The sequence below is a fragment of the Leptonychotes weddellii genome, chromosome 14 (genome assembly GCF_054177405.1).
Source record: "Leptonychotes weddellii isolate Sample4059 chromosome 14, ASM5417740v2, whole genome shotgun sequence".
NCBI lineage: Eukaryota > Metazoa > Chordata > Mammalia > Carnivora > Phocidae > Leptonychotes > Leptonychotes weddellii.
This window is the reverse complement of record NC_138382.1, coordinates 50,479,198-50,506,750: the sequence shown is the minus strand read 5'-3', so window position 1 is coordinate 50,506,750 and position 27,553 is coordinate 50,479,198. Positions and strand designations below refer to the sequence as shown.

At 47.4% G+C, this 27,553-nt stretch overlaps 1 protein-coding gene across 11 annotated transcripts in view; it reads right to left on the bottom strand.

Annotated features, from left to right (window-relative positions):
- Positions 1-2,575: 2,575 nt before the first annotated feature.
- Positions 2,576-27,553, bottom strand: part of CCDC180 (coiled-coil domain containing 180) — a 65,479-nt gene continuing 40,501 nt past the window's right edge. For 6 of the 11 annotated variants that reach the window (XM_081803230.1, XM_081803231.1, XM_081803232.1 and 3 more), the window contains 14 exons: positions 27,000-27,098; positions 24,870-24,989; positions 23,142-23,314; positions 22,806-22,861; positions 22,609-22,687; positions 20,922-21,146; positions 15,691-15,757; positions 14,745-14,886; positions 11,164-11,324; positions 10,484-10,621; positions 9,848-9,959; positions 8,117-8,222; positions 6,998-7,133; positions 2,576-5,227 (listed from right to left, as the gene is read on the bottom strand). In XM_081803230.1, the coding sequence (XP_081659356.1) occupies positions 4,958-5,227; positions 6,998-7,133; positions 8,117-8,222; positions 9,848-9,959; positions 10,484-10,621; positions 11,164-11,324; positions 14,745-14,886; positions 15,691-15,757; positions 20,922-21,146; positions 22,609-22,687; positions 22,806-22,861; positions 23,142-23,314; positions 24,870-24,989; positions 27,000-27,098 (1,884 nt within the window). In that variant the 3' untranslated portion in view covers positions 2,576-4,957. Of the gene's footprint in view, positions 6,130-6,997; positions 7,134-8,116; positions 8,223-9,847; positions 9,960-10,483; positions 10,622-11,163; positions 11,325-14,744; positions 14,887-15,690; positions 15,758-20,917; positions 21,147-22,608; positions 22,688-22,805; positions 22,862-23,141; positions 23,315-24,869; positions 24,990-26,999; positions 27,099-27,553 lie in introns of those variants that run through there. The other 5 variants (XM_081803225.1, XM_081803229.1, XM_081803228.1 and 2 more) reach the window with 5 other exon arrangements.

The window sequence follows — 27,553 nt, the reverse complement described above, 5'->3', positions numbered from 1 at the left end:
GGACAGCTAACACAGTATTGAAAGAAAAGAACAAAATTGGAGGACTGGCATTACCAGACTTCAAGACTTATTATAAAATAAAGCTACAATAATCAAGATAGTGTGGTAAAGGGGTGTCTGGGTGGTTCAGTTGGTTAAGTGTCCAACTAAGTTCGGCTCAGGTCAATATCTCAGGGTGTTGAGATTAAGCATCTGCATCTGGCTCCCTGCTCAGTGGGGAGTCTGCTTCCCCTCTCCCTCTCCCTCCTCCCCTCCCCACTGCTCACACATGCACTCTCTCTCTCTAAATTAAATAAATAAATCTTTAAAAAAAACAGTGTGGTATGGATGAAAAAATAGATTAGTGGAACAGAATAAAGAACCCAGAAATAGGGGTGCCTGGGTGGCTCAGTCGTTAAGCGTCTGCCTTCAGCTCAGGTCATGATCCCAGGGTCCTGGGATTGAGCCCCGCATCGGGCTCCCTGCTCCGTGGGGAGCCTGCTTCTCCCTCTCCCACTCCCCCTGCTTGTGTTCCCTCTCTCGCTGTGTCTCTGCCAAATAAATAAATAAAATCTTTAAAAACAAAAAAAGAATCCAGAAATAGACCCACACAAATATAGTCAACTGGTCTTTAACAAGGGATGAAAAGCAATTCAAAGGAGAAATGATAGTTTTTACAACAAATGGTTTTGGAACAACTGGACATCCACATGCAAAAAAAAATGAACCTTGATAAAGAACTGTCACAAAAATTAACTCAGAATGTTCTGATGTAGATTGTAAAACTATAAAACTCCTAGAAGATAACATAGGAGAAAATCCAGGTGACCTTGGATTTGTCAATAACTTTTTAGATAAAATACCAAAAGTTTGATCCATGAAACAAAACATTGATAAGCTGACCTTCATTGAAATTAAAACTTCTACTCTGCAAAAGACACTGCTAAGAGAATGAAAAGACAGGCCACAGACCAGGAGAAAATATTTATAAGACACATTATCTGATAAAGGACTGATATCCAAAATGCATAAAGAACTTTTCAAACTCAACAGGAAGAAAACAAACAATTATCTAATTTAAAAATGGGCAAAAGATCTGAACAGACACCTCAGCAAAGAAGATATAAAGATGGCAAATAAGCATGTCCAAAATACACAAGGAACTTCTAAAACTCAACAGTATCTCAACTTGTAAACAAAATCTCAGAAACAAACTCATTAACTCAAGAAAAAATACCTCAAACAAACCATTAAAAAAAATGGGCAATAAAAAAAAGTATGGGCAATAGATCTGAACAGATATCTCATCAAAGAATTTAAGCAGATGGCAATAAGCATATGGAAAGATGTTCAACATCATGTATCATTAGGGAGCTGCAAATAAAAGCCACAATGAGATACTACCATCCATTAGAAGGGCTAAATGCAAAACACCCCAATCATATCAAATGCTGACAATGGTGTGGAACAACATTCCTGGAGGGAATGCAAAATAGTACAACCACTTGGGAAGACAATTTGGCAGTTTCTTAAAAAACTAAACATAGTCCTACCATGATCCAGCAATCACGCTCCTAGATACTTACCCAACAAGAGCTGAAAACATGTCTACACAAAAACCTGCACACAAATATTTAACAATTACTAATAACTGCCCCAAACTGGAAGCAACTGAGAGGTCCTTCAATAGGTAAATGGATAAACTGTGGTACATCCAGATGATGGTATTATTCAGCAATATAAAGAAATGGGCTATCCAGCCGCAAAAAGATATGGAGGAACTCTAAATACATATTGCTAAATGAAAGAAGCCAGTCTGAAAAGGCTACATATTTTTGATTCCAACTCTTTGACATTTTGGAAAGGGCAAAACTATAGAGAGGGCAAAAAGATCAGTAGTTGTCAGTGTTTGGGGGAGGAAGACAGGAAAAGAAGAGGTGGAACATGGGATCTGAGCCTTGTACAACTATTCTGCATGATACTATAATGGTGGATACATGGCACTCTGCATTTGTCAATACTCATAAATTGTGTAACAGAAAAAGTGAGACCTACTGTAAACTATGGACTTTAGTTGTTAATAATGTACCAGTATCGGGGCGCCTGGGTGGCTCAGTTGGTTAGGCGACTGCCTTCGGCTCAGGTCATGATCCTGGAGTCCCTGGATCGAGTCCCGCATCGGGTTCCCTGCTCAGCAAGGAACCTGCTTCTCCCTCTGACCCTCCCCCCTCTCATGTGCTCTCTCTCTCTCTCATTCTCTCTGTCTCAAATTAAAAAAAAAAAAATGTACCAGTATCGGTCCATAAACTTTAACAAATGAACCACACTATCACAAGATGTTAAAAATAGAGTAAACTGTGGGAGAAGGGGGTGAGATATACAGTATTTGGTGCTACTTGCTCAATTTTTCAATAAACCTAAAACTGCTCTAAAATATGAGGTCTATTAAATATTAAAAAGTGAGACAACATTTGAGAAAAAACATATAGTACAGAAAGTCAATTGTAGCTTTATCTACTTTTATCATTACTTCACTGCAACTATTTATATCAGGATCCATTATTTTTTTTATGTATATTGGTTTTTGGCCCAGATCATAATTTACTGACTATAGATTCTGCTATTATAAATTTTAGGGATTATTATTTTTACCAAGTCATTTTTCTGGGGTGAAATTACGCATATCAAAATGTTTTTCAAATATATTTTTTCTTCCATTAATTTTTAGTCAGTGATAATCTTCACCATGAGGAGTTTTAAACCACTATTAGTTTTATTCTGTGTGTATTATTTTTACTAGTATATTCACCATGAGGGTCAAACATGGTGGGGTCAACAGATTCTATTCTTTGATTTACAGAGATATATTTTGACTCAGCTTTTTAGGTACATGTTTCTTGCTTAAAAGACTTCACCACCCCACCTCTACCCACCCCATTTATGAAATAGAAAAGGTTTTTCTCAGATCTACTTGTAAGGGACAAGCAGATGAACGCCAACACAGTGGTTCCCATCATTCTGCTGGAAGCCCAAAGCAGAGGTCCCTCTCACACACTGTGGTTTAGAACCAAGACTCTGTTCTCTCTGTGAACGAGTGAACATCAAGGAAGGAGAGGCTGCGGATGCCCTACGCACCTGAAAATAACCCCCTCTCCTCCTCTTCATCTTGGAGTTCTGGGTAGCAAAGAGCACTGGTAGTTTCCACAGTTTTCATTCCTCCTTTGCTTAAAAACAGACAGTTTTAATTTAGGCAGCAATTCAACAAATGAAAAGACTAAAGTGCGTAACCTCTGTGGCAGCTAAGAGTGACCAGATGAAGTCCAGGCCAATGACATATGATCAGAGTGTGGTGTGGGACTTGGAGGAGGCTGGCCAGATGGCACAGACACAGCTGGGAGGGCTTCTTTTGCCCTCCTCCTTCCTCTTGCCTGCTGTCTCAAGTGCAGATGGGGTGGCTGGTCCAGGCTGGAGCTCCAGCAGCCACCCTGGACCAGGGACAGACTTGATGATGGAAACCACATGCTAAGATGCTGGAGAAGGACAGATGAGCTGGGGTCCTCCATGACGAGCAGTCCAGGATCAGTAAGGACTGCCTGCCTCTAGAGTTTTTGGGGGGCTTGGGAGACTTGTTTTGGTTTTTGTTTTGTTAGCAAATGTCCTCCACCACAGGGAATGTGGGCAAGTTTTATGAATACAGAAAAGGGCAGGTTGGCGAGGACAGCCCATCTCCCTGAACATAAGCCATGTTCTCTGGTTATTGTCAGTAAGTTACAAATAAGTCAGTGCCATTGTACATTTGCCAGGGGTGGGGGGTCACTGGAGTTGTCCCACAACAGAAAAAGAGTTCTTTTATATGAGAAGGACATAAATCTCTTTCTTGTTTATGCCACATTGTTTTGGGGTTTCTACTATATATAGGCAAATCCAAACCTAACCAAAATATGAGCTTTGCCACTGAAACACTGCGTGATCTTGGACAAGACAGGTCCCTTCTCTGGGGACAGCCCCTTGTAGTGGCAGAGACAGGTCGGAGGCAGCTTGCGTGATTCTGAGACTTGGGGTGCTTTTGCCTGGCTGACCCCCATGTCCTCTTCTGTTGGGAACAGTACATCAGTATTTCTTTGGGGAACTGCCCCTTCCCCACCCTCCATCCTGGTTAAGTGAGGCTGACACCCCTCCCTGGGTCCAGTGGAGAACACGTGACCCAGGCCCCAGCAGCTGTGGGGTGCACAGAGCTGGCTGAAGGAGACCAACGTCACGTGTGGATCCACTGTTGCAATGCCCAGGGGTACACATCAATTTGAAGGCTCACGCGTAAGCACTCTTCTCAGGTCTTCCCCAGGGCCCTTGTGTGCGCCTGGCTATGGACACAAAGCCTGGCTGCCGTGTACTGGGCTCCCTTCTGTACCCATGCTACTCCACCTTCACACCCCAACCTGCTTTGATGGAGCCTGACCTCACTGAGCATCCACGTATGTGCCTCTGTATCCAGCCTCTCATTGCACAATTAGGAAACTGAGGCCTAGGGTGAGTCAGGGACTGGTCTGGGGCTCAGGAGGTGGGCAGAGTCTAAAGGAAAAGGAAGAGCTTTAGGCCAGGGCTCAACACCTCCCGAAGGGGTTTCCTTGATGTTAAGAGCCTCTAAGATCCTAGGGGGACCCCTGTCTATCCCCTTTCCATATAGGGTCATTTTCTTCTCCACATCCTCACATGTGCACAGACACACTCACTCACATTGACTTCTCAGGTGGGGACCATGGAGGTGTGGTCAAGAAAGAGCAGACACAGGGGAACTTACAAGAGGGAGAGTTAGAAAGAGGTTGGAGGCAGCTCTGTCATGGGGCAGGGGCATCCATTTTCCTAACGACCTGCTCAATAGGGGAATACCTAAGGTCTCAAGGGTAGCTTTGAGGGGACAGGACTGGGGTTTTGCAGTCCACCTCTGTGGGAACCTGGAACCGTAATGAGCCCACAGCCCCTAGTGTGGACAGTGGCTACAGAAGAACAGGTCAGGAGACAGGTCAGCAGCAGACCAGGGGACAGGCGATGCAGGGTGGAGGACAGGCGAGGAGGACAGGATGTGCCTGGTGTGGGGGGTGGAAGGAGCTGGGAGCAAGGCCAAGGATCCCTCCAGGCTCCCCTTCCCCAGGACCTCACTCGTGCTTCTTGGGATCACCTCCAAAACAAATGACTTGTCCCCAAGTCCTTGTCCAGGTTGTCTAAGCCTTTTGGACTTGAGCTTCCACACCTGTAAAACAGGGACAAAATCCTACCTCATCAAGTCATTAAAAGAGGTTAAAGCATGGGAAAACCCACACTGATGCAAAATCAAAATGCAAACCAGGTAAAAGAAACAGGAGTTGATGAAGTCAAGGAAGGAAGGTACACAGGCTGTCCAAGTGCCACAGAAAGCTACTGGCCAATGAGACTTGGCATGGTTAGGCCACCTAATCCAGGAAGATAAACTCAACAAGGAAGATGGCACAATGGAGGCTTCCCAGAGAGAAGGATCTGAGTCTCACAAGATTAAAGAGGCCCGCAGGAAAATTAAGGAGGCCTGGAAGATATTCCTCAAAATGCTCTAATTTGGTCAGGTAAATTGCCAGACAAATACCCAATCAAGACTGGACTAATTCTCTGTTGGTTGCATGGTTGCAATTATTTTACACTGTTAAATGTAAAATGTATTCATGCCCATACATTTTAATCATTTCGTTTTCCAAGAGGAAGGGCCAAGCGTGCCTATTGGAATCATGTCCTCTGAAGTACTGGTCTTTATTTTAAGTGGCCCACTCCTGTGACCCACCATCGCTGCTAACCACATGGAACTCCCCTTTTCACCTCCGTGCTCCTCATTGGAAGTGATCTCCACATGGGCAGAGACCACACCATGTCCTGGTCACTGATGAGGCTACAGTGCTGGGTATAGAGTGGGGATGGATGGGTGGACAGATGGACAGATGGAGAGAGAAGGGTGTCCATTAAAAATGAGCCTTTATGTGGGGTGGGGTGAGGGTGTTAAAAGTAGAGGCCCTGGATGGTATGCACGGAGCGCTTCCAGCTGTCCTTCCAGCTCTGAGCCTCCTTTGCCTGCACCACGTTGTCATCCTGGATCTTCTTCAACTCCTCTTCAAATAGTGCTAGATATTTCTGGGAGCAGAGCAGCAGGGGGAGGCCAGATGAGGAGGGACTTCTGGACTCTGGGCCCTAACGGAATGCTGTAACCCACTGGCAGGTAGCTTTTAACTTACTCCAGGCACTGGCAAGAGCTCCACAAATCATCCCGCATGTAATCTGCCCAAACACCCAACAGGCAGGTCCAGTTGTTTCCCTCATTTTATAGATAGGGAAACTGAGGCTCAAAACCTTGCCTAGGGTCACCCAGCTAGAAAGAAGCTGAGCAGGGACTAGGACCCGTCTCCCTGACTCTGGACTCTGCACTCGTTCCTAACTGCCATCCAGTGTGGTGGCCTCCTTGGAGCTCAGGGCTCTCGGCTTCCTTGGAAGGCTGATCCCTCCAGGCCTTGAGCACTTACTGAACTCAGCAGAGTGGTCCCCTCTCCCTGGAGCTTGGCATGGTGGCGAGGGAAGGGCCTGGGCTCTCCCAGTATGGGGATCAGCCTGTCTTGTCCATGTCCACCCACTGCCACCTACTGCTACCGGGGCCTCTGTGCCTCTGACTAGTCTGGCACCTCACTCTAACTCAACCATTCCTCTGGAAGGTCCTCCTTCATCCCCCAGTCTGGGTGGGGTGTCCCTCAGCACTGGGGCTCATGCCATCAGACCCACGCTCTCACTGGGACTGGACATGACCCGCAGATCTCATCCTTGGGCCTGAGAATATTAACTGTCTTGAGTGTTGACACCATCCTCAGGGGCACCCTGCCGTGGGTCATCTGCTCCATGGGCCAAACCCCGCGGTTCCCTGTGAGGGGAAGCTCCCTTCTTCCCAAGGCAGCCAAACAGCTGCCCTGCGCTCACTGGGGTCTGCCCAGCCCCACCTGGTCTCTCCACTCACCAGGTAGACGGCATCTCGGGCTTCCACGGCTGCCAGGTGGCCCAGGGTCGTTTTGGTGGTGGTGATGGATGATGTTTTCCGGAGGAGAATCTTATTTTGGATGGTGACTTCGGTGGGTTTGATTCCTGGCCACTTCCTACAAATAAACATGCATGTCAAAGGCGGACAGGCTTGTCATCATCATAGTTCACAGCGCACCTTCCAATCCTGGTGGAAGAGTTTAACAGATCTTTTTTTTTTTTTTTTAAAAAGATCATGTCTGAAATATCTTCATTAAAAGGAAAACCCTACTGAGCACTTAACATTCAGCTTCTTTAAGTTCTTTTTTGTACTTTCATGCTGTTTAAATCCGTGCGCATAGACGGTCTTGGGTTCTGCATGGGGGGGAGGAATGCCACACTCTGGTTGTCTCCCTTTGCCAGGCCTGTTTCCTCAGCAGGGGCTGGCCAGGAGGCAGGCGCCCATTCCCAGCCCATTTTACCTACTGGGCTGGGCAAATCACTGCCTTACTTCTTCCAGAGCCACATTCTTGGAGTCCACGGAACAAGCACTTTGACAGCTCACATGCAGTGGTTCACGGTGCCACTGGCAACTTGAGAATGTGCCCCATACTGGGATGGGCCTCCCTTTCTATGCAGGCCCCCCTTTGTGGGTCCTTAGCAAGGGAACTAACAGCTGCTGAGCTCTTATTATGTGCCAGGGGCACTCTAAGGAGGATCTCGTTAAACTTTCTCTTTATAATACCATGGAAGGTGGGCTGCCATGCCCATTTCACAGGTGAGGAAACTGAGGCTTAGAACATAATGCCTTTCCGGGACACCTGGGTGGCTCAGTCATTAAGTGTCTGCCTTCGGCTCAGGTCATGATCCCAGGGTCCTGCGATCAAGCCCCGCATCGGGCTCCCTGCCCCATGGGAGGCCTGCTTCTCCCTCTCCCACTCCCCCTGCTTTTGTTCCCTCTCTCACTGTCTTTCTGTCAAATAAATAAATAAATAAAATCTTAAAAAAAAAAAAAGCATAATGCCTTTCCAAAGCTTCCAGGTGCCCCTAACCATTCCACTGCCCAGTGCTCCAGCAAACATGGCTATGGATGACACTCCTCAATGTTCTCGGCTCTTACCTGCTCCCCCGTTCAATCAGGGGCTTCTCACTTTCTTCCTTCAGGGAAAGCCTAGCGAGTTTCCTCCGTATGAGGATTGATGTTTTCTGTTTGGGGGACTCCATTCCTGACAGGCAAAAGACAGGTTATGACCACGGCCTCACGCACAGTCTAAGATTGAGGGGATTTCCCCCTGACCTTACGTTTGGAGGGATGAGGGCTTGCTCCCCTCCTCCCTACTTGGGAGTCTCCAGAGGGACACGGAACCCAGTCCCACAGAGAAGCTGAAAGCACCAGATCTGTAGGCCTGGGGTGGAGGGGGGGGCGGCTAGTGGCGGTGGGCAGGGGGCCTGGCTGAGTGATGGGAGGTATGGTTTAGGTGTTCTTCCCAGCTCCAAAGCCCAGGGCATGATGCTCTGACCTTCACACAGCTTCCATGAGCCTCCAGATAACCTTTGGTTTATACTAGCTCAAATGGGTTCTAAACGAAGAACTACCCCTAGGGCAAACACATTCAAAGTCCCTCTGATGTCTGGCTCGCTGACCTGTCCTTTGATGTGCTTTCCTGTGGAGTGAAAGCCAGAAGGGAAGGGCAGCCCTGATCTGCCAGGGAGGGCAGGGCCAGGCCACTTAGCTCCGGCAGGAAAGGCCTCCCTGGGGCTGATACAGCGGGTCTCCCCAGCTCCACGTTTCCTTCCAAGGTACCAAGAGTACCTTCCCTGCTGGCTGCTCTGCCCATTCTCCCTAATCTCTAGCCCCGCTTCCCAAACAAGGCTTGCACTGGCGAGAGACCCCTCCAGTATGGGAAAATAACCAGTGCCTCAACATTCATATACATGTTGACCCAAAAAGTCCACTTCTAGGAACTTATCGCCCCAGAATAGAGATATAAGGACGCAGATGCTCCCTTCAGCACAAGCACAGGAGTGAAAAACTAGAAATGACCCAACGTTCAACAGCAGGAGACTAATTAATAAAGTATGACATACAGCAAGAGAAAATGCTGAAGAAGATGACTGACCATCTTGGCCAACATTCACCTGAGGGTGAATTAAGTTATAAAAGAGTACACACCCTGTAACACCCCCCCACACATACACACACACATACTCAGGCCTGTGCCCAAAAGGAAAGGACTGGAAGGATGAACAGCAAATAGTAAGGGCACTCTATTCTGGGTGGAAAGACTGTGTTCTTTACTTCCTTTGTAACGGATATTGAGTTTTTAATCTTACTATAAAAAATGTAGTGTCCTTGTAATAAAAGCTTTTTAAAATAAAAATATTTTAATTACTCACTAAGTTAGTGACAAATTGATAACATTTAATATATGATTCACATCTTTATATAGTAGCTTGTTAGGAATATCTGTCCAGTTTGTGGTTTGTCTTTCAATTTTTTGACATTTTTCTTTGTTTTTATTTTGGCCACAGAGGAGTGTCAGCCATTTCCTTAATGGCTTCTGGCTCTCATCTCATACTTAGGAAAGCTGCCTTTACCAAGATTATTAAAATATTTACTATTAGGGTTTTATTTTTTTACATATAATTTTTGACCCATTTGGGGATTTGCTTTTTTAATTAAAAAAAAAAACACCTTATTTTTAATGAAAACAAAAATCCATCAGTCCTATCAGTGGAGAATCTGTTTTCATTCTGGTGGAACTGGGGGAAAAGCAGATGCCCCTGGCCCATCACCCTCCACCTCACCGACCCCCTGGGGCCCAGGCAGAAGGCCGGTGGTACGACTTACTTGCAACCTGGACATCGTCGATGGTGACCACTTCATCCAACTGCAGCAGGAACTTCTCAGTGAAGGTGGCCAAGCTGGCTATGAAAAACCGGCCGTACTTCCTGGTGAATTCCTGGGGGAAACATGGGCAGCCTGGTGTTGCAGGGAGAGGAGTCTGCCTCCAAAGGCAGGCTGAGGGAGGACTTGGGGAGCTAGCAGGTGAGATGAGACCAAAGTCATGTGTCGGCTATGTATGTCCAAAGTAAGTGGCATCTGGTCCTCAGCCAAGAGGCCTCTCCCAAGAGCTGACTGGGCTTGAAGATAGGAAATGATTCAGAAGTGGCAAAGGGATGCCCACAAACAATTCACTAAAGAGAAATAAACAGACATGGATCTCGAAAAAAGAAGTTCTCATTAGTAATTTTAGAGTTAATTCATTTAGAAATCAAAAGATGCACATTAAACCAGCCAATAATGATGAACCAGCCCTATAACACCTGCCGACTTTCATGCCCCCCTTTGGCCAGGGTGCCAGGTAGGGGCCATGCTCAGCACTGTTGCTGGACTGTCAGCCGGGGGTTGGGGGGAAAGGAGAGGTCTCTCTGGGGGCACTGCAGCCCTCAGCACCCAGACCTGGGAGTCCATGGCACCACTGACCTCGAGCTTCTCTTTGGTTGCCACAATCATAGTATCTAAATCGTCCTGCCTTTTCTCTTCCACTTGACACAGAGACTCCATTTCTTGGAAATGTGAGGGATGTCCGAGATTTGGATGGAGCTTCTGGGCATTTTCATCCTTCAATCAAACAATCCAGAAATCAGTGGGGGTTTTGACCTGGTCTCTAGGTCAGGACCAAAATGCAATTGGCCCACGTCCTCTGCTAATAAAGGCCATGGCCAGAATGATGTGTGCTCTGACCCAGGTGTGTGAAGGGCCATGGATGGGCAGAGGAGAGGCAGAGAAGACAAGATAGGGGCATGGCTGGAGCTGATGCTGAGAGCTAGGGAATGGGAGAGCCAAGCAGCTGCCTCAGCACAACCAGGGCCTTAGTCCAATAAAATCGATGGCATCCATGTCCCATGCCTCCAAGGACCAGGTAGACCATCATTGTTGATGTCAATGACCACACTCCCACAGAAACAGCAAACCCACCAAGTAAATCCAAAAAGAAGTTTATTGAACACCTTCTATGAAGAAGGTATTTCTCCAATGCCACATGCCCCTCGGACCCTATCCAACAGTCCCAGCCTGGCCAGTTCTGCCTATGCCCTGCCTCCATTTCTGAGCTCCCAGGGCCCTTGGTCCTGGAGAGGAAGGGCTGGTCTTGGGGCCCCCACCTTCCTTTTCCCCAGCTTCTCCTGATAATTCCAGAACTGTCCCCGGATCTCTTCGGCAGAGGCGCAGAATCTTTTCCAGTGGTTGTCTTTGAAGTTCTCCATCACCAGCCAGCACACCTGGGGCAGCAGCTCCTCAAATCTCCTCATCTGGGCCCGTAATTCTATAGGAATTGGAGGTGGGGGAACCAGGGGAGGGGACAGAACAAAGCCAAGGTGCTGAAGTGATTGCTCCCAAAAAGTCCCAAAGTAGTGTCCCAAAGAGAAAGACCTGGTCTACAACGTGGCAATAGCTATCTCATCAGAAGGGGACAGGCAGTCAGAGCAGTATAGAAAATGCTGGATTAAGCAAATTCAAAATACTTCTCTTCAACACTCTGCAGGACTTCCCAGCTCATGAAAAGTGCAGTGAGTCTGAGTCTGTCTCATCCGTTATCCCTTCAAAGACTGCCTTGACTCTAATCCCCTTCTGTCCCTCCGGACCCCTAAGTAGCTCTATGTTAGACTTACCTTCTCATCCATATCCCTTTACCTCTCTCCCAGATTGTCATCGCTTTGTTTTTCTGCTTTGTATTTTGGATATTTTCTTGATAGTAAAGCCATTCATAATTTTAAATCTTCAACTATTTATTTTTCCAATTTAGAAGTTCTATGTGGTTCTCTTTCCTATCTACTTGGTCATTTTAATAACCTCTCACTCCTTACTCATGTTTCCAGTATCCTTTTCTAATTAATTCTAATAAATACATGATTTTATATTCTGTGTCTGATATGTTCAATATCCAAAGTCTTTACTGATCTCATTCTGCCGCCTCCCGCTTAAGGGGCCCATTTCCCTTGTGTTTGTGTGTGTGTGTGTGTGTGTGTGTGTGTGTGTGTGTGTTGTTTGTCCGTTTTTTACTGTGAGCTTTTATTCTGGGCATTTGATTTGTGAGAATCCTTAGAGGTCTGAACTGAAGGTGGGTTTTTTGTAGAGAGGATTTGTAGTGTCTCTATCGATAAGCATCTGGGCACCATTAACTCAAGATCATTTGAGGCTAAATTATCAGCTGGAAGTCTTTTGGATGATCCACAAAAACAAAGTCAAATTCAAGCACAAAGCCTGTTTTATAGTTATGGACTCTTTTATTTTTTTAAGATAAATTTTATGCATTTATTTGTCAGAGAGAGAGAGTGCACAAGCAGGGGGAGGAACAGAGGGAGAGGGAGAAGCAGACTCCCTGCTAAGCAGGGAGTCTGACCCGGGACTCAATCCCAGGACCCTGGGATCACGACCTGAGCCAGAGGCAGCTGTTTAACTAACTGAGCCACCCAGATGTCCCAATAGTTATGGATTCTTATTGGAGTTTTCCTTCCGCTTTACCTATTAGCAGGGTTTTTTTTTTTTTTTTAAAGATTTTATTTATTTATTTGAGAGAGAGAGAATGAGAGACAGAGAGCATGAGAAGGAGGAGGGTCAGAGGGAGAAGCAGACTCCCTGCCGAGCAGGGAGCCCGATGCGGGACTCGATCCCGGACTCCAGGATCATGACCTGAGCCGAAGGCAGTCGCTTAACCAACTGAGCCACCCAGGCGCCCTAGCAGGGTTTTTAATAAGGCCATTTCCTTCTAGTTGCTGGTGGTGGTAGTGGTGCAGGAGCAGGAAGGGGGACCTGGTTTCTGTCTCATTCGTCCTACTCTGCAGCTGGAGCCCTGTGGGGTCCCAGTTTTCTGTGGCTGTGTCCTTCCAGACTTTCTACCTTGGGTGGTCTGGGGCTTTGTCTCCTGTTCCCAAGGCCCTGGAGGCCATGAAAACAAAGGCTTACCTGGGAGTCAGCAAAGGCCTTCGGGCAATGTGTTACTATTCAGTTTCTCTCTTGGAGTTCCCATTTTCACCCAATTTGGGGGCTTTGTGTGTTTCTTACTTTACAGCTAGCTCATCAATACATTTAAAAGACTTTATCACAAAAATATTATATCTGATACTTTTAAATGTTTTCAGTGGGAAGGTTGGTCAGGATACTGGACTCCCACGCTGTAGGAAATGGAAGTCTCCATGTCATGGGAACTGTGACTCTTACAGAGAAGAACATAATCTGCAGCATTTCCCAAACCCATTTGACCACAGAACATTTCTTTTGAGGAAGGTCATAGAGGATGGGATCCCAGAGTTCGTGTGGGGAAATTCTGAGCTAGAGAAACAGTTTGATGTCCAGTCGCTCTACTGTAAGACCCACAGTTGCAGTGAGACCCACTGTGGGTGATTTTCCCTGGATGTGGCAGGTCTCTGTGACTGGCTTAATCCTCAGAAAAGCCTTATATGGTGAGTGTTGTCTTAATCTCCAGTGTACACACAAGGAAACTGAGGCTCACAGAAATGAGGTGACTTGGTCAAGGTCATAAGGCGGGGAGATGGCAGTGCTGGGTCTTGACCCTAGGTCTGGGTGTCCCCTGATCCTCTCTCTCTTCTACCCATGCTGCCCCTCAACCAACAGGCAGGACGGTGATGGGCCCTCAGGTGTCCTGCCTTAGAAGCAGGAATAATTAGGACTTACAACTGCATACAACATGCATGGCTATAAACAAAGAGGCGGAGGAATGTGATGAGATGGGCAAAGGTGGGAGCTGGGTGTGTTTTCACAGCTTCTTTAAGGTCATTACAATAAATGTGAATGGCATGACGTATCCTACCTGCCTGTTTTCGTGTCCCTACTTTCCAGGAGGCTGTTCTGTCGGGGTCATCAGAGCCCAGCACAGGCCAGGCATACAGTAGGCACTTAACAAATACCCATGGAAAGTTTTCTTCAAACGGTCAAATACAGAGTTACCACATGACCCAGCGATTCCACTCCTAGTTATATACATCCAAGAGAAATGAAAATGTACACCCACAACAAAACTCGTGTGTGAATGTGTGTAGCAGCATTATTCACAGCAGCCAAAGGTGGAAACCACCAAATGAATGGATAGACAAACTGTGGTACGTGCACACAGTGGAATGAGAATCGGCCATAAAGAGGAATAAAATAGGTGCCACCTGATACAGCGTGGATGAACCGTGAAAACATTATGCAAAATGAAAGAAGCCAGTCACAAAAGACGGCACGGTACATGGTTCCATTCATAGGCAAGCCCGGAATAGGAAAATCTAGAGAGGGAGAAAGTAGCTGAGTGGTGCTGAGGGCTGCGGCAGTGACAGAGGGACAGGGGTTCCACACCTGACAGTGGTGATTATTGCCCAGGTCTTTGAGTATGCTAAAATCCACGGAATTGTACACTTTACGTGGGCGAATAGTATGGCATGTGAGTGTCTCAATAAAGCTCTCAAAATCATCTGGGCAATGAACAAAACATTCTTAGCAATGCACATCACCAGATTTCTCAAGAAAAGTGATCTTCTTCAGCATTGTTGTTTCTCCCAATTAAATCCGATCAACGCTTTTACCTCATGCTAAGATGTTGGCTTTTCACAGGGAGGCTCCTGTGCCTCCCCTGGTGACCTCCAGGTCAGGAAGGCGTCCTCTGGGCTTTGAGCTCCAGGCTCTGCTCAGTCGGTGGCACGTGCCACGCCCCTGACCTGCCCGCCCGCCTGCCGCCCGCACCTACCTATGAGGCAGGAGTTATGGTACTCGTCTGTCTGCATGTGGTAGTCCAGGATCTTCTTGCAGATGTTCTCGGCGCACTGGTCAAAGTTTTCGTACGTGCAGTCAGGCCTGATGATGGAGCGCTTCTCTCTGCGGTAGAACTCCTGCAGGAGAGGCTGACCATCACCATGGGGCTCTGGAGCATCACCATGCTCCTACAACCTCCACCCTGTTCTGCACGTTGCCTAGCCCTTTCTCCTGATGGCACCTCTGCCAGCCACACTCTTCCTACCCAACTGCCCTTTTCACCACTGTCATTATCCCCAACACAAGGCATACATGACTGAATGGCAAAACTCTATTGGTCCTTCAAGACCCAAATGGAATCTTATTTCAATGACTGGGTTGAGAACTTTCTATGATGCTTTCTATGAAGTGCCAAGCTGGATACTAGGCCAAGGGCCACAAATATGGAAGATTTAGAGCTCCTGTTCTGAAGGATTTGCAGTCCAGTGGGAGGCTGACAGGAACATGCACAGACAGCCCTGTGTGGGGTGTGCTGGAACTGGGCACTGGGTAGCTCCCACTGGAGGCCCCCCAGGTGCCTGCTCCAGCAGCCTCACCCAGCTCCCTGTGAGGCCACCATGTCTGTCACCCGTCTGCAGGACGCTGGCCTCCCAGGGACAGAGACTGGGCTTGTTGCTCTTGGCCCACCCAGTATCTGACCCACAGTGTCCAAGAAATGTGTGGATAAATGGATGTATGAATGAATGAGGTTTAATTTTTAGGAAAACACCCCATGAGGTGACAGAAGCTGGGTAGCCGTGGCCGTGGGAGCTGGAATCCCCTTTCCTCAATTTTACCCATAAGGCCATTATCAGCAGAACAGAAGAGGCAGAGGCAGGGGCCGATGTGGGGCCAGCAGCCAGTCAAGGGACAGGCGGAGGACTGTGGCTAGCGGCCCTTACCTCTACAACGTTCAACAGATGCTCATTGCTCTCCCAGAGGAGGGTCAGGATGATCCCTTTAAAATCCCTGCAATACACAAAAGACAGATCTCTGAGGGGCCTTATCTAATCACACGAAATGGTGTGGACAAGACCAAATGGACAGAACATTCTGAGTGCACAGTGGCCCAGCCAGAATTGGACAGTTCATGTGATGCCCAGGTGTATTCTCATCCGATATTTCTATTTGTCTAGTTTAATGCCTCTCCTATGTGACAATCTGGGTGTTTGGCCCCTTCCAAGAGTCTATTCTCTCTTGGCCTCATCACTCCTTGTAGCTACTTGCTCCTGCCCCAGGACCTTTGCACACACTGATTCCTCCCCCCGAGAACACTGCTAACTTTCCTGTTGGTCACATTTGCTACTGCTCTTCCTCAGATCCCAGCTTGGTGGCAATTCTCGACCATCCTATTCCCATGCTCTCAGAGTGGTTCTCAGCCCTACAACACTCCCCACAGGGGGGATTTGGGATTGACTTGTGTGACTGGCTGATTAACCTCTATCTCTCCCAGAAAAAATGGTAAAGTTCACCTGGACACAGACTGTTGTATCTATTTTTGCTTACCATGGAACCACCAGTCCCACTGCAGTATCTGCCCATGTCAGTGCCTCGGGATCGGTTGAATGAAGAAAGAACAATTTCTTATAAATGTTAATCAAATGAGCAAGAAGACTTCCTGTAGGACCAAACATCCTCCTTCTGGCACCTCTGGCCAGTAGGCTGACTGTGTGCACATCAGGGCTCTATTAAACAAATCTGCACAGATGCACTGGATATTCCTGTCCAGCTAGGTCAACCTTCTCTATAGTAGGAGTGAAATAAGGGACAGGTGTCTTAGAACTGCACATAGTTGTGGGACACTTAATTTTTCACAATTTCTGTTAAGTGATTCAGCGACTGCTGTACACACATGTTGGCCAATTTCTAAAATATATGCATATCGGTCACTTGATGTTTCATTTGAAAATTCACTCATCATAATTAAAGAAAATTAGAAATAGAGTGAAAAGCAAAGGAAAAAAATGAAGGCCAACATTTTATGATATTTCCTTCTGCTGCTTTTAAAATCAGTTTGGAATTAGGTTCATGTATATTTTACATTCTGTTCACTTGTTAAGTGTTCCCCCACATTAAGATATCTTTTTAAATGGCTGTGTAACACCACTGGGTGTGGAAGCACCATGGTTTGCAATCTCTTATTTTTGGAATGTTAGGTTTTCCCATTTTGAACCAGGATAAAAAGTATTGCATGGTGTAGCTTTGTGCGAGTTCTCTCTTCTTGATAGGATGGTTTCCTCGCGAGAAACACCCAAGGCGGTGCACAACAGGCATAATTTTATGCCCTTTACTGCCTTCCCAAACTGCTTTCTGGAAAGATCTTTTGCTGTTGGCCATGACAAAAACTCTTTTTGGCCAGCATTAGACAGACTCCTTTGTGTGTTTTCACTATCCCTTCCTAAACAGTCCGCTGTGTGATTCATACCACTGGCATGATTTGACTAAGCATAATGTGGAACCTCACTGGCTTCTCTGGGAAACTTCACGTCTCCCCAGACTGGCCCATCTAAGCCCTCTGCCTTCCCCTCACCTCTGCTCCTTGACTTCCTCCTCTCACCACCTCCATCTCCTCGTCAATTTCCTGGTACCCTTAGACACACCTCCCTGCAAAGCCTCACCTCCGTCCACCCTGCAAGACATTTCTCTTCCCATTCCCACCCTCAGCTCCCACAATCCCTTGAACTCTAGGCCTCCCATCCCTCTTGGGGCTCTCAGGGGAACGGGGAACCCTAAAAACAAATGCCTGAGACTGAAAAGGAAAAAGGGCTAGTTGGAAATAGGTTGAGCATTTTAGCCACTCATATACACCTCAGAATTCGAAAACTCTTATCGAGTATACCTGTTTTCATGGCAATACAACTATTCACAGTTCAGTAAGAATCCATCTTCCTTATAATGGGACATAACTGGAAGTACTGCTATATAAGCAAGGCTCTGACTGGAATATCATATGGAGAAGGACATATAGAATCAGATACGACCAGACAATTTTAAGGAACTAAGGTCAACTGCAGGGAGTCAATGCTTTTTACAAAGCCCTCTTGGGAAAAGCAGCCTGTACCTGGCTTACAGGGTTCCCAGCCTTACAGGTGAGGAAGGAAGACCCCTTTCTGGCAAGCCCAGGAGCCTAGGCTACTGTGGGGGCCTCAAGAAGAGAGGGTTTCACCTAAATCTAGAGGGATTGCAGGTGAACTCTGGCCTGGCTTCCTAGTCTCAAGGGGCTTTTGAAAGTCTAATCTGAAATTCTTTATGAGGAGTTCCAGCAACACAAACTTAAAGAGATCTATGCGATCAATTACCATTCTTACTGCACCTACATAAAGAATCAGGTCAAATCTAAAGAGATCAGGCTTGTTTTGTAGGCAAGCATCAGAAAGAGGGGTGATAGAAGTTTTATGCCTCAATGGAAAACTACAGCGCACTCTTGCGGGTTAGAAGATTCTAGTCCTATTCACTGTCTTTGAGATTTCATTACCTACCTGTAAACTGGACTGGGATCTTGCCATCTTGCACAGTTTGTCAGTCCTTACCAAACTCTCAGTTCTTCTAGTTTCCTTCAATATCTGGCTACAACTCCTCCAGTTAATGTTTCCAAATTCTCTCCCACCCTGCTGACTTGAAGCCACTGAGAACTAAGCCTGGCTGCCTGGATCCTTATTGGGACTTTCTGTTGCTTATAGCTGACTTTCCCTCCAAAATCTAATGAAGTCCAGCAAGCTGATGCTAGACGAGGGGCCACCGTAATGCCTGGAGCTGCTCCTGTGTGGGCCACTTAGGATGCTTCAGTCCCAACATCTAGAGAGCTTGACCAGCTACCTTACTACTGAGTCTCAACAGATGGTTCAGCGGGTCTTCAAGGAACAAAAGCTGACTGAACGAGAAATGAACTTATACTGGTCAAAGGAAAGAAGAATGTTTCTTCTTTCCTTGAATAAGAGGAGGGACTGACCATGACTCTCTGTTTGACCAAACTTTAGAGAGGCTCTTCTGAGCCTACTTCTTGACTGGGCCTTATCCTTGGGCACGGTCTTTGGCCTGCTGGGTCCTATGTGAGCAAGATACTGTTAATTCAGTTTAGACACAACCTTCCACCGTCATGTCGGATCACCTTCACTATCCGATCACCATGGCCTGCCTGCAGCAAAAATCCTGCTAAGTAGGTTTAGCAAGAATCTCACTACCCTTGAATTTTCCATCCACTGACTCCCTCACTCTGCACATTAGCTATAGATCTTCTCTTGTCCTGAATGTATTCTGAATTGAGCCCCATCTCTCCCCTACTGGAACAGTCTTGACACCTATTGCAATGGTCCTGCATGAAGTCTTCCTCACTGTTTTAACAAGGATCAGAATAATTTTCCCCTTAACACCTCACACTGGCAGTGCTGGGAGGGACCATCTGCACCCTCCCATGGTAAACTGGGAACTTCCTCTAAAATCTATTTACATATTGGTTAATCTCAGGCAAAATATGCAATGGATTTCTTCCCCTTTCATTTGTTTGCATTCCAGTGAGAATTCGTGTTTTCTCCAAATGTTTGTTCCTAATTTTATTTCCTCCTTGCGTGTGGTCTCTTCCAATTCTCCCCTTACCCTACTAAGTGCTGGAAAGTTCCTTAACAATTTGCTGGGGGAAGGTGGGCAGGGAGAGGAGCCAATTTTTGCTTTGTTGGCCTTATTTACCACTATTGTGTCTTTGCTGGTTGTTACTAACTTTTAATTGCAGTTTACCTCAGAGGGTTTTAAAAATTTATTTGCCAAAATTTTCCATCTTTTTCCTTGTGATTTCATCTAGTGTTTCTTGGGGTGATGATCCTGTATACTCAAGGGAGGCCTGTGGGTGACTTGCTGGCTCCTCCCCACAGCTCCAAGAGGAGGATCCTCTTCTACCCACAGTGCACAGAAAAGATGAAGGCTTGAGGAGAAGTCACTTAGCCAGAGTCCCATTGTGGGGGGCAAAACATCATCAGCCTGATTCCATTTTCTGACCAATTCACCACTGAGCTAGGCCAGGAAAGTCTCTCCCCTTTGAGAGATTTCATAAATGCTTGATCTATTCATTATTTTTTCTGTTTAGCCTGTGATTTTTTTTTCACCACAAAAATACCATAGGGCATCCATACGGTGGCTAACTATTTAGCAATACAAAGGGATGAACTATTGATACGTGCAACAACTGGGGTGGATCTCAAGGGCATTATGTTGAGTGCAAAAAGTCATTCTGAAAAGGTCATACACTGTATAAGACCATTTATATGAAATTCTTGAAGTGACAAAATGATAGGCATAGAAAATGGATTAGTGGCTGCTCAGGGTTAGGGGTGGTGAGGGAGGCAGGTAGGTATGGCTATGAAAGGATAGCATGAGTGACTGAACGGTAGGTGGTGATGGCACAGTTCTGTTTCTTGATTAGGGTGATGGTTATGTGAATATACACATGTGATAAAATGACAGAACTATACAAAATGAAAGAGACAGTCAAGGTTTTAATGATAAGGAATGTCTTTTTGTGGGGGGGACAAGGGAGCATCTAGCTGCTGACTTAGACCCAACTTCTAGGCCACCTGAAGCGAAAGCCAACATTTTTTTGCAAAGTTCACAAAACCCCAGAGATAAGACCAGTGGGGCAAAAAAGACTGATAAGTAGGGGTGCTGTGATGGTGAGTTCCCTGATTAAGGGTGTGTGTGTGTGCATCCATTGTAGACTTTTACTTTCTCTGAGGGCCCCCAATTTTCTGAAGTTGAAATCTTGCTTGTTTGCTTGAAATGTAGCCATATTAAGTGGAACAGAGTTTGTTTTAATCAATGAAATTAAAATAAAGGGAAAGCGGAATGGGGGAGGTGAAGCATTTAAAAATTGAAAAAAGAAAAACCAACACCCACAAAAAAAACCCAAACCTAAAAGGGGTATGCTGCCTGACTACCCCAAAAAGCTTAGCTTGGAAAATGAGAAATTTTGGTGAAAATGACTTGCAATGAATTTAGGTGAACTGGGATGAGACACATTGACCTTGACCCTTACCTATTCCCTTCACCCACCTCTCCTTATTTTCCCCCCAGCTGTGTCTGGTTTAGCCACCCGCTGACTGAGACAATGGGTTAAAATAGAGTTAAAGGATAAGGTACCACTTACTCAGCTGGAGGCGGTGGCTTCTCCCCGAGCACCTGGTACTTTCTGTCCATTCGGTTGGGCTTGGAGTATCGTGTGATGCTGTGAGACACAGGTAAGTCAGCGCTCTGGAGGCTGGAGTAGGAGCACAGCTCTTCTGTGGCTGGAGCCTCCAGGCCCGCCTGTGGGACACCGTGACTCCCGTGTCTGGGGCGGAATCCTTCAAGACACTTCCCTACTCCCCATCTGCTATGGAGACAACCTTATTATGGGGGTGAAGTCCTTATCGCTAAAACCCACCCCAGGACCCTGAGAGGGAGGGAAGGGCCAGAAACTGTGCATCATTGCTTCCTTGTGGTGAGGACCCAAAGAAAAACAGGTTGAGATGCTTTTCAAATAAAAGGACACTATGCCCAGTTAAACTTGAATTTCATCAAAGCAGTGAATAATGTTTAGTGTAAGTATGTCCCATGCAACATCAGACAACCCTAAGCAACAAGGACTACATTTTGTAACCACTGAGAGACTGACTATACAAATGGACAATAGCTGGACTCTACATAAATACAGAACTCTGACCCAGACCCTGCAGCAACCTGCCCAGGAAACCAACCCCTCGTCTACTACCGTAAACAACTCAGGAAGCCAGCCTGATACAGGTCAGACTTGCAGGAAGCCATATTGTTACCTCTTGCGGCAATCCAAAATGCTAAACAATAACTCCTGTAACAGTAACTCCAGCTCCAAAAGGCTAGGACTTGATTACTAACTGACAGCTTCCCTAAATTTTATCCCTGCTTCCAACTTAGGACCAACCAGAGAAAGCCAAATACGCAGCCCTAAGTGATGACATGGAATGCCTGCTGCTAGCTGGTCTGCCTCCAGCTTCCCCATGTCAACAGCCTCCGTAAAGGCACACCTAAAGCCCTCCCCTTCTCCACCATACAGCCTCTTCACTCCCTTGCCTGACTTTGAGTCTCTGCTAAAACCTAAGTGATGATGGCTGACCCCCTTGCTGTACCACGCTCCGAATAAATAGGCTTTGCTTTTCTCATTTGGTTGGTCTTAGGTTTATTTCCATGTTGCAGATGGCGTTCATGTTCAAAAGGACCTCTCAGAGGTATGCAAAGCAGGAATTTCCTCATTACCACTTCCTCAGAACCAGGAATTAAACCATATAAATGATGGCTCACAGAGAATCCAGAAGTCAGTTCAGCCACTGGCTCTGTTACCCGCCTCCTATAAAATCAGTGTCGGGGGACAGTGGGGCCCACACTCACTGAGCCATGAGTCTAATGACCCCCATGGGAGCACGGTGGGCAGAGTGCATGGCCAGGATGCAGAGGTCTAGGATTCCTCCTGCAAGGGAAGCCATCTCCAATGTCCCTCTTTTTTTACCAGGATGATGGGTATGTGAGGAGGGCTGGGATCCAGCAGTTGTCACCATGGAAAGCCAAAGAACATCCAGATGGGTTCTCAAGGTGGGAGGCCCGTGTGAGCCACATCACTCAGCAGGAAAGTGCACAGACCTGACTAGAGCCAGCTTTAGAACCAACCTCTCAGTGGGTCCCTTGGGGTCTCAGAGCTGTGAGCACAGGTGGTACATTCTGAGGACAGTCTGGTGAAGCAACAGCGTGGTCCCTGGCCTATGTCTGGGGGGTGAGGGAAGGCATCTGGGAAGGGGAGATCCTGGGCAGCCCGGCCTCCCTACCTTCCTGTCGAAGCTGCACTGGCACTGGACAAGGCTTTCCTCACGAAGTGTTCCCCCCGGTTCTGGTGTCGCTTCAGGCCTTTGGGTGATGAGTGCCCAGGACAAGAACAGAGAATCCGAGGTGAGGATGGGCCAAGTGGTAACACCGGCCCCCCCACTGCCAGTGTCCTGAGACCCACAGGCCTGTGTGTCCCTACCTGTCTGGGAGCGGTCTTTGTCACACTGCTGGGTTGAGCATTTTTCGTCGGGAAGTCTGAAACCAAAGGAAAGGAGATGAGCTTTTCCCCTGTGACCACGAGGACAGCTCAGGCCAGGTACTCATCCCAGTTAGCCCACAATACCATATGTATCAGTCCTATTATGAGCCCCATTTCAGAGGAGGAAACTGAGGCTCAAGAAGAAAAGCCCCTATACAAAGTCATAGGCTGTCAGGGGTGAGAACCTCATGTGTGGGACCCCATAGATGGTCCCTGAAGGCTCAGGGCCATAAACTATGGTGGCAGGGCCCTGTTGTACACCCCATGGCCACTCACTTCAGGATCTTCTTGACCACTTCTACAGCTGGGTCTTCAATCATGGGCTTCCCCATGCGGCTTGGCTGGGCGAAGGACTCGGGGGTGACCAAGTCTATCTTGGCCTCCTCTTCAAGGGCTTCTGAAGACATCATGATGTCACTCTCCACCTCTAGGTCGGTCATGACATTGTCCTACAGGCCCAAGAGAAGGACCTGAGTTGGTGGGCCCAGCCTCAGTGCCAGGGATGCAGGCAGCCTGGGTTCATGTTCCCAGGGCCTGCTGCTGGAGGCCAGCTGCCTGATTCCCTGAGCCTCGATTTTCCTTCTAAAAAATGGTAATGGTCATATCTCCTTCAGAGTGTCATTCATGCATGCATGCATGCATTTTAGTGTGCGTGTTGGCTTTCAAAATGTTTCCTGAGTACCTGCATTCAGCAAGGCGCTGGGACACAGTGTAGAGAGGTAACATGTGACCGCTGTCTTTACGGGGTGTACAGTCTGGTCAGAGAGACAAACATTTAATATGCGCTTCTACAAATAAATGTTTGGTCAAGACTGGGACCAGTGCTGTGAAGAAGTTCCAGAGTCATGGACTTACAAGGCCAGCCTGTAGATATGCCCAGGCACTGTTCTCAAAAGGGAGGAGTGAATGAAAGTGTCCACAAGTGAGTGGCCAACACCCCCCACAAGTTGGATCTTAGAGAAAGGGTAGGAGCGGTGGCCCCCAGTGAGTGCTTAGTTAGGCTGTTTCCTGTCTTATCGAGTCTCGTCTCAGCAGGGGGCTGTAAGAGGGCAGGACCCCAGCTGGACTCCTGGGTTCCGTCTGGAAGGGCGCAGTGCCAGCGGTGTGATGGAGGCTTAGTACTGGTGGTGAAGAGACTCCCCATAGAAGGAAGCACTGGTGGCAGTAAGGTGGCCAGAACAGAACTCGTGGGGGGTCCACTTATGCCCACACTGGGTCTATGACACTCCCCCCGTGGAAGTTGGTTGAGTGCCTCAGGCATTCAAAGCCTGGTGTGAGAGGCTGAGTATGGGCTGAGGGTGACACAGCTCTGCCCTTTTGGGGCACACAATCCAGAGAGACAGGCCTTACAATGGAGACCTCACTCCGGGGTCTGTGAGAGAAGGCTCGGGGTAAGCCATGTCTTTGGGGTGGGAGTGAGGGCGAGAAAGGAAGAGGCCATGGAGGGCGGACCGAGGAGGCTGCTGTGAAGGCCCAGTCCAAGGGTCTGGATTTCACCCTGAAGGCAGAAGAGTGACATAGTCAGACTGACCTTCTCCAATGTTCGGTCTGGCTGCAGCTCAGGGAGTAGAGCATGAGGGGCAGTGAGAGGGAAAGGGACCATAGGTGGGCAAGTAAACGGGGTGAGGGTGGGGTGGGGAGAAGCCAGTGGTTGCTCATGGGTGGGGGTAGGAGAAGAGGCTGAAAGGTAAGGTTGCCTGAGAGCCAGCTGGTGGGGTAAGCTGAAGGTCCTGGTGGAGATGAGGAGGTAGTGTCAAGAAGTGAGGGGTCTTCTAAAGAGACCAAGGCGGGGAAGTGGCCTATCTGGGATTTGAACCCAGATCTGACTGCATAGCCTATAGTCTTTCCAAGGCATCCTAGTAGGCTTGGTGTCCAATAGGAGCCTGGGAGCCTCCTATTCCCTTAGGCTCTGCTGAGCCCTGTGGGTCTCCTAGGAGCCTAGACCTGATGGCTCCCCCACCCTCCCCCATTGCTCAGTCCCTTCCTTTACTGTCCGTTCCTTACGGTAAAGACCACTCGAGTCATGGACACTGTGTCCAGCCTGCAATTGAGGTACTGAATCCTCTGGCCCAGTTTTTCTTTCCAAGTCTGGACAAAGCCAAGGAGGTCTTCCGAGGTCACCATCTAGGGGAAGAAAGCCACAGGAAGTAGGCTGAAGGACGGCCAGTTGCCTCCATCTGAACTGCAGACCTCTTGGTGCTGTGGAGGCCCCTCACTTTCAGGGAGGGCTCCGAGAGAGTGGGAGATGCTGGCCAGCTCTTCTGGGCAGTTGCACTGGGGCAGCAAATCCTTCAATGTTGGGGCATCAGGAATTCTAGTCCTGGTTTTATGGGTTCATTCTGGGCAAATGATTTAAATTTGCTCAATTTGGTTTCCTCATCTATATGGTGGGGACCCAGAATGTTCCCTGGGATCTCTTCTAGCTCTGACACTCTTAGAAGGAAATGTTTGGCCCGAGATGGCCAGGTTGTATAGGAGTGAAATGACCACAGCCTTTCTGGAAGGTGACCTAATAAGGTCAGATACACATCCCCTTCTAGCAGCAAGCCCCCACCCATGCCCTGAAGTGTGCAGGGAAGCACCTGTAAGGATGTTCAGTTTCACCGTGTATCCCACACATCACTTGGCAGTCCTCACACTTGTTCCCCTGAATCGTTCACTGACCTATGTAGACAACCCAGGCCAGGAGGTGCCTTGGCCTCTTCTGCTTCCTTCACTTCCAGTGCACTCTGAGTCCTAACCATTCCCCTGACACTCAACTCTGGAATCAGATGTCTCTGCTGGCAACCTGTCCAGGCCACTATTCTCTCTGCCTCAGTCACGACACCCTGCCTCCCTCCTCCCTCCTTCCCTGCCTTTCGGCACACAGCAGCCAGGAGGCCCTCTTCACGCATGGCACGGAGCACGTGACCCCGGCCACATCCATCCCTGGTCCCCACTGCCTTCACCACGAATCCCATTGTTCCCGTCTCCTGATCACTGCTTTGCAGAAATAGCCAACCAGTCTCCTCCATCAACACACAATTGCCTGCCCAGCCAAGTTCACATTCCCCTGCCCTGGCCAGGAGGCTCTGCAAGCCCCAGGCACCCTGTCCAACACCTTACACCACCAGGAGGGGACAGTGAGGGGGTTGGGGAGGTGAGGAAATGTGGAAGAGCAAATGTTTCTGCTCTGGAAGAGGCAGAGCTGTCCCTAGAGGGTCTGTTGAAGGGGTCACTTCAGATTAACCTACTTTCCCTGTATTCCCCAGGGATGTGCTGAAATTACTGCATGAAAATACAGAGGTCACTGGGGGCCTTGCAAAAAATGAGAATAAGATGAGGGACATGTATTCACTCTGTGCTTTGTGGATGTTTGAACTTTCTTCAAGAAGCATGTGTTACTATGCAAGAAAAAGCAATAAAGATAGAAACTAAATGTCCTCTCAGTGTTGACAAAAAAAAACACCTCAACTCAGTCACTGAAATGGAAGAGAAAAGACAGAGCTTGTTGAGGAAGGAGCATCCCACTCAAGAAACCTCCAGCTGAGACATCTGGTTCTCAAGTGCCTGATTGAGCTGCTGAGAAAACACTGCTCAGGGAGGCCAGGACGAATGTTGAACAGGACACAGAGATGTGTGCTCATGGGGGAGAACAAGCAAGTAAACAACATAAGCATGCAGAGACCTGCTATGCTGATCTATATTGCTCTCATTTGGACTCTTCACAGCTTATACGTAAAAAACAGAAGACACCAGTGTATGTGCAATGATCAAAAAACCAAGCAAATGAAAAATCAAACAAAAAAGTGGTTGTTCAGAGGGTAGAGTCCTACTTCTATTTTTCATCTAGGGCTGAGTTCCAATCACAGGGAGGGATGCCTGGTGACATCAGAAGGGGAATGAGGTCAGACAGAAGCCCCATACTCACTGGACTCTACAAGCCTGCCTGGGAGGGGCTGGGGGCTGGAGGAGGTGTCTGTGTTTTCTTTTCTTCCTTAATTCCACTGAATAAAGCAGGGGTTAAGTGGGAAGGCTCAGAGGCCCCTCTGGAGCTGGAGAAATCTTGATGAGAGATGTAAGTTTACTTCCAGTTTATAATTCTTGTGTAATGCATCTTTACTATTCATAGCTTAGCAAATACCGAATACTTACTTTTTTATCTCCCTTTGAGTTTTGACACATTTCTACTTTCCTTTGGAGCTGTTCCAGAGAAGAATTTAATCCATCCGTTTGCAAATTGGATTTTGCGACCTAGAAAAACCAGAGGTTCCATGATTTGTCTCTAGTTTCTATTTTGATCAGGAAAATGTTCAGCAAAATATATTATCTGAGAGATGAAGTCAATATTGAAAAAATGAAATGAGGGGGAATGCACAATGTTATCAGAAACTAGATCAATGCAAATGTAAAAGCATTTTTTGTTTTGTTTTGTTTTTTACTCTCAAACAGATAAGGTTTAAAAATAAAATCAACAACCCACAGTAGTGGTTGAGGACATTGTCCCACTGGTGAGGGTTGTCTGCATAAGCCACCTGGAAAACATGAGGAGCCTTAAAACATTCATGCTCTGCCCTAGTAATTTCAGCTCTGGGAGATACCCTATGGACATAATCAGAGTTTCCTGTGCAAGGGTGTTTGGTATAATAATAAGTGAAATCAGAAGAAGAAGAAGGTAGCGGGAGGGGAAGAATGAAGCGGGGGAAATT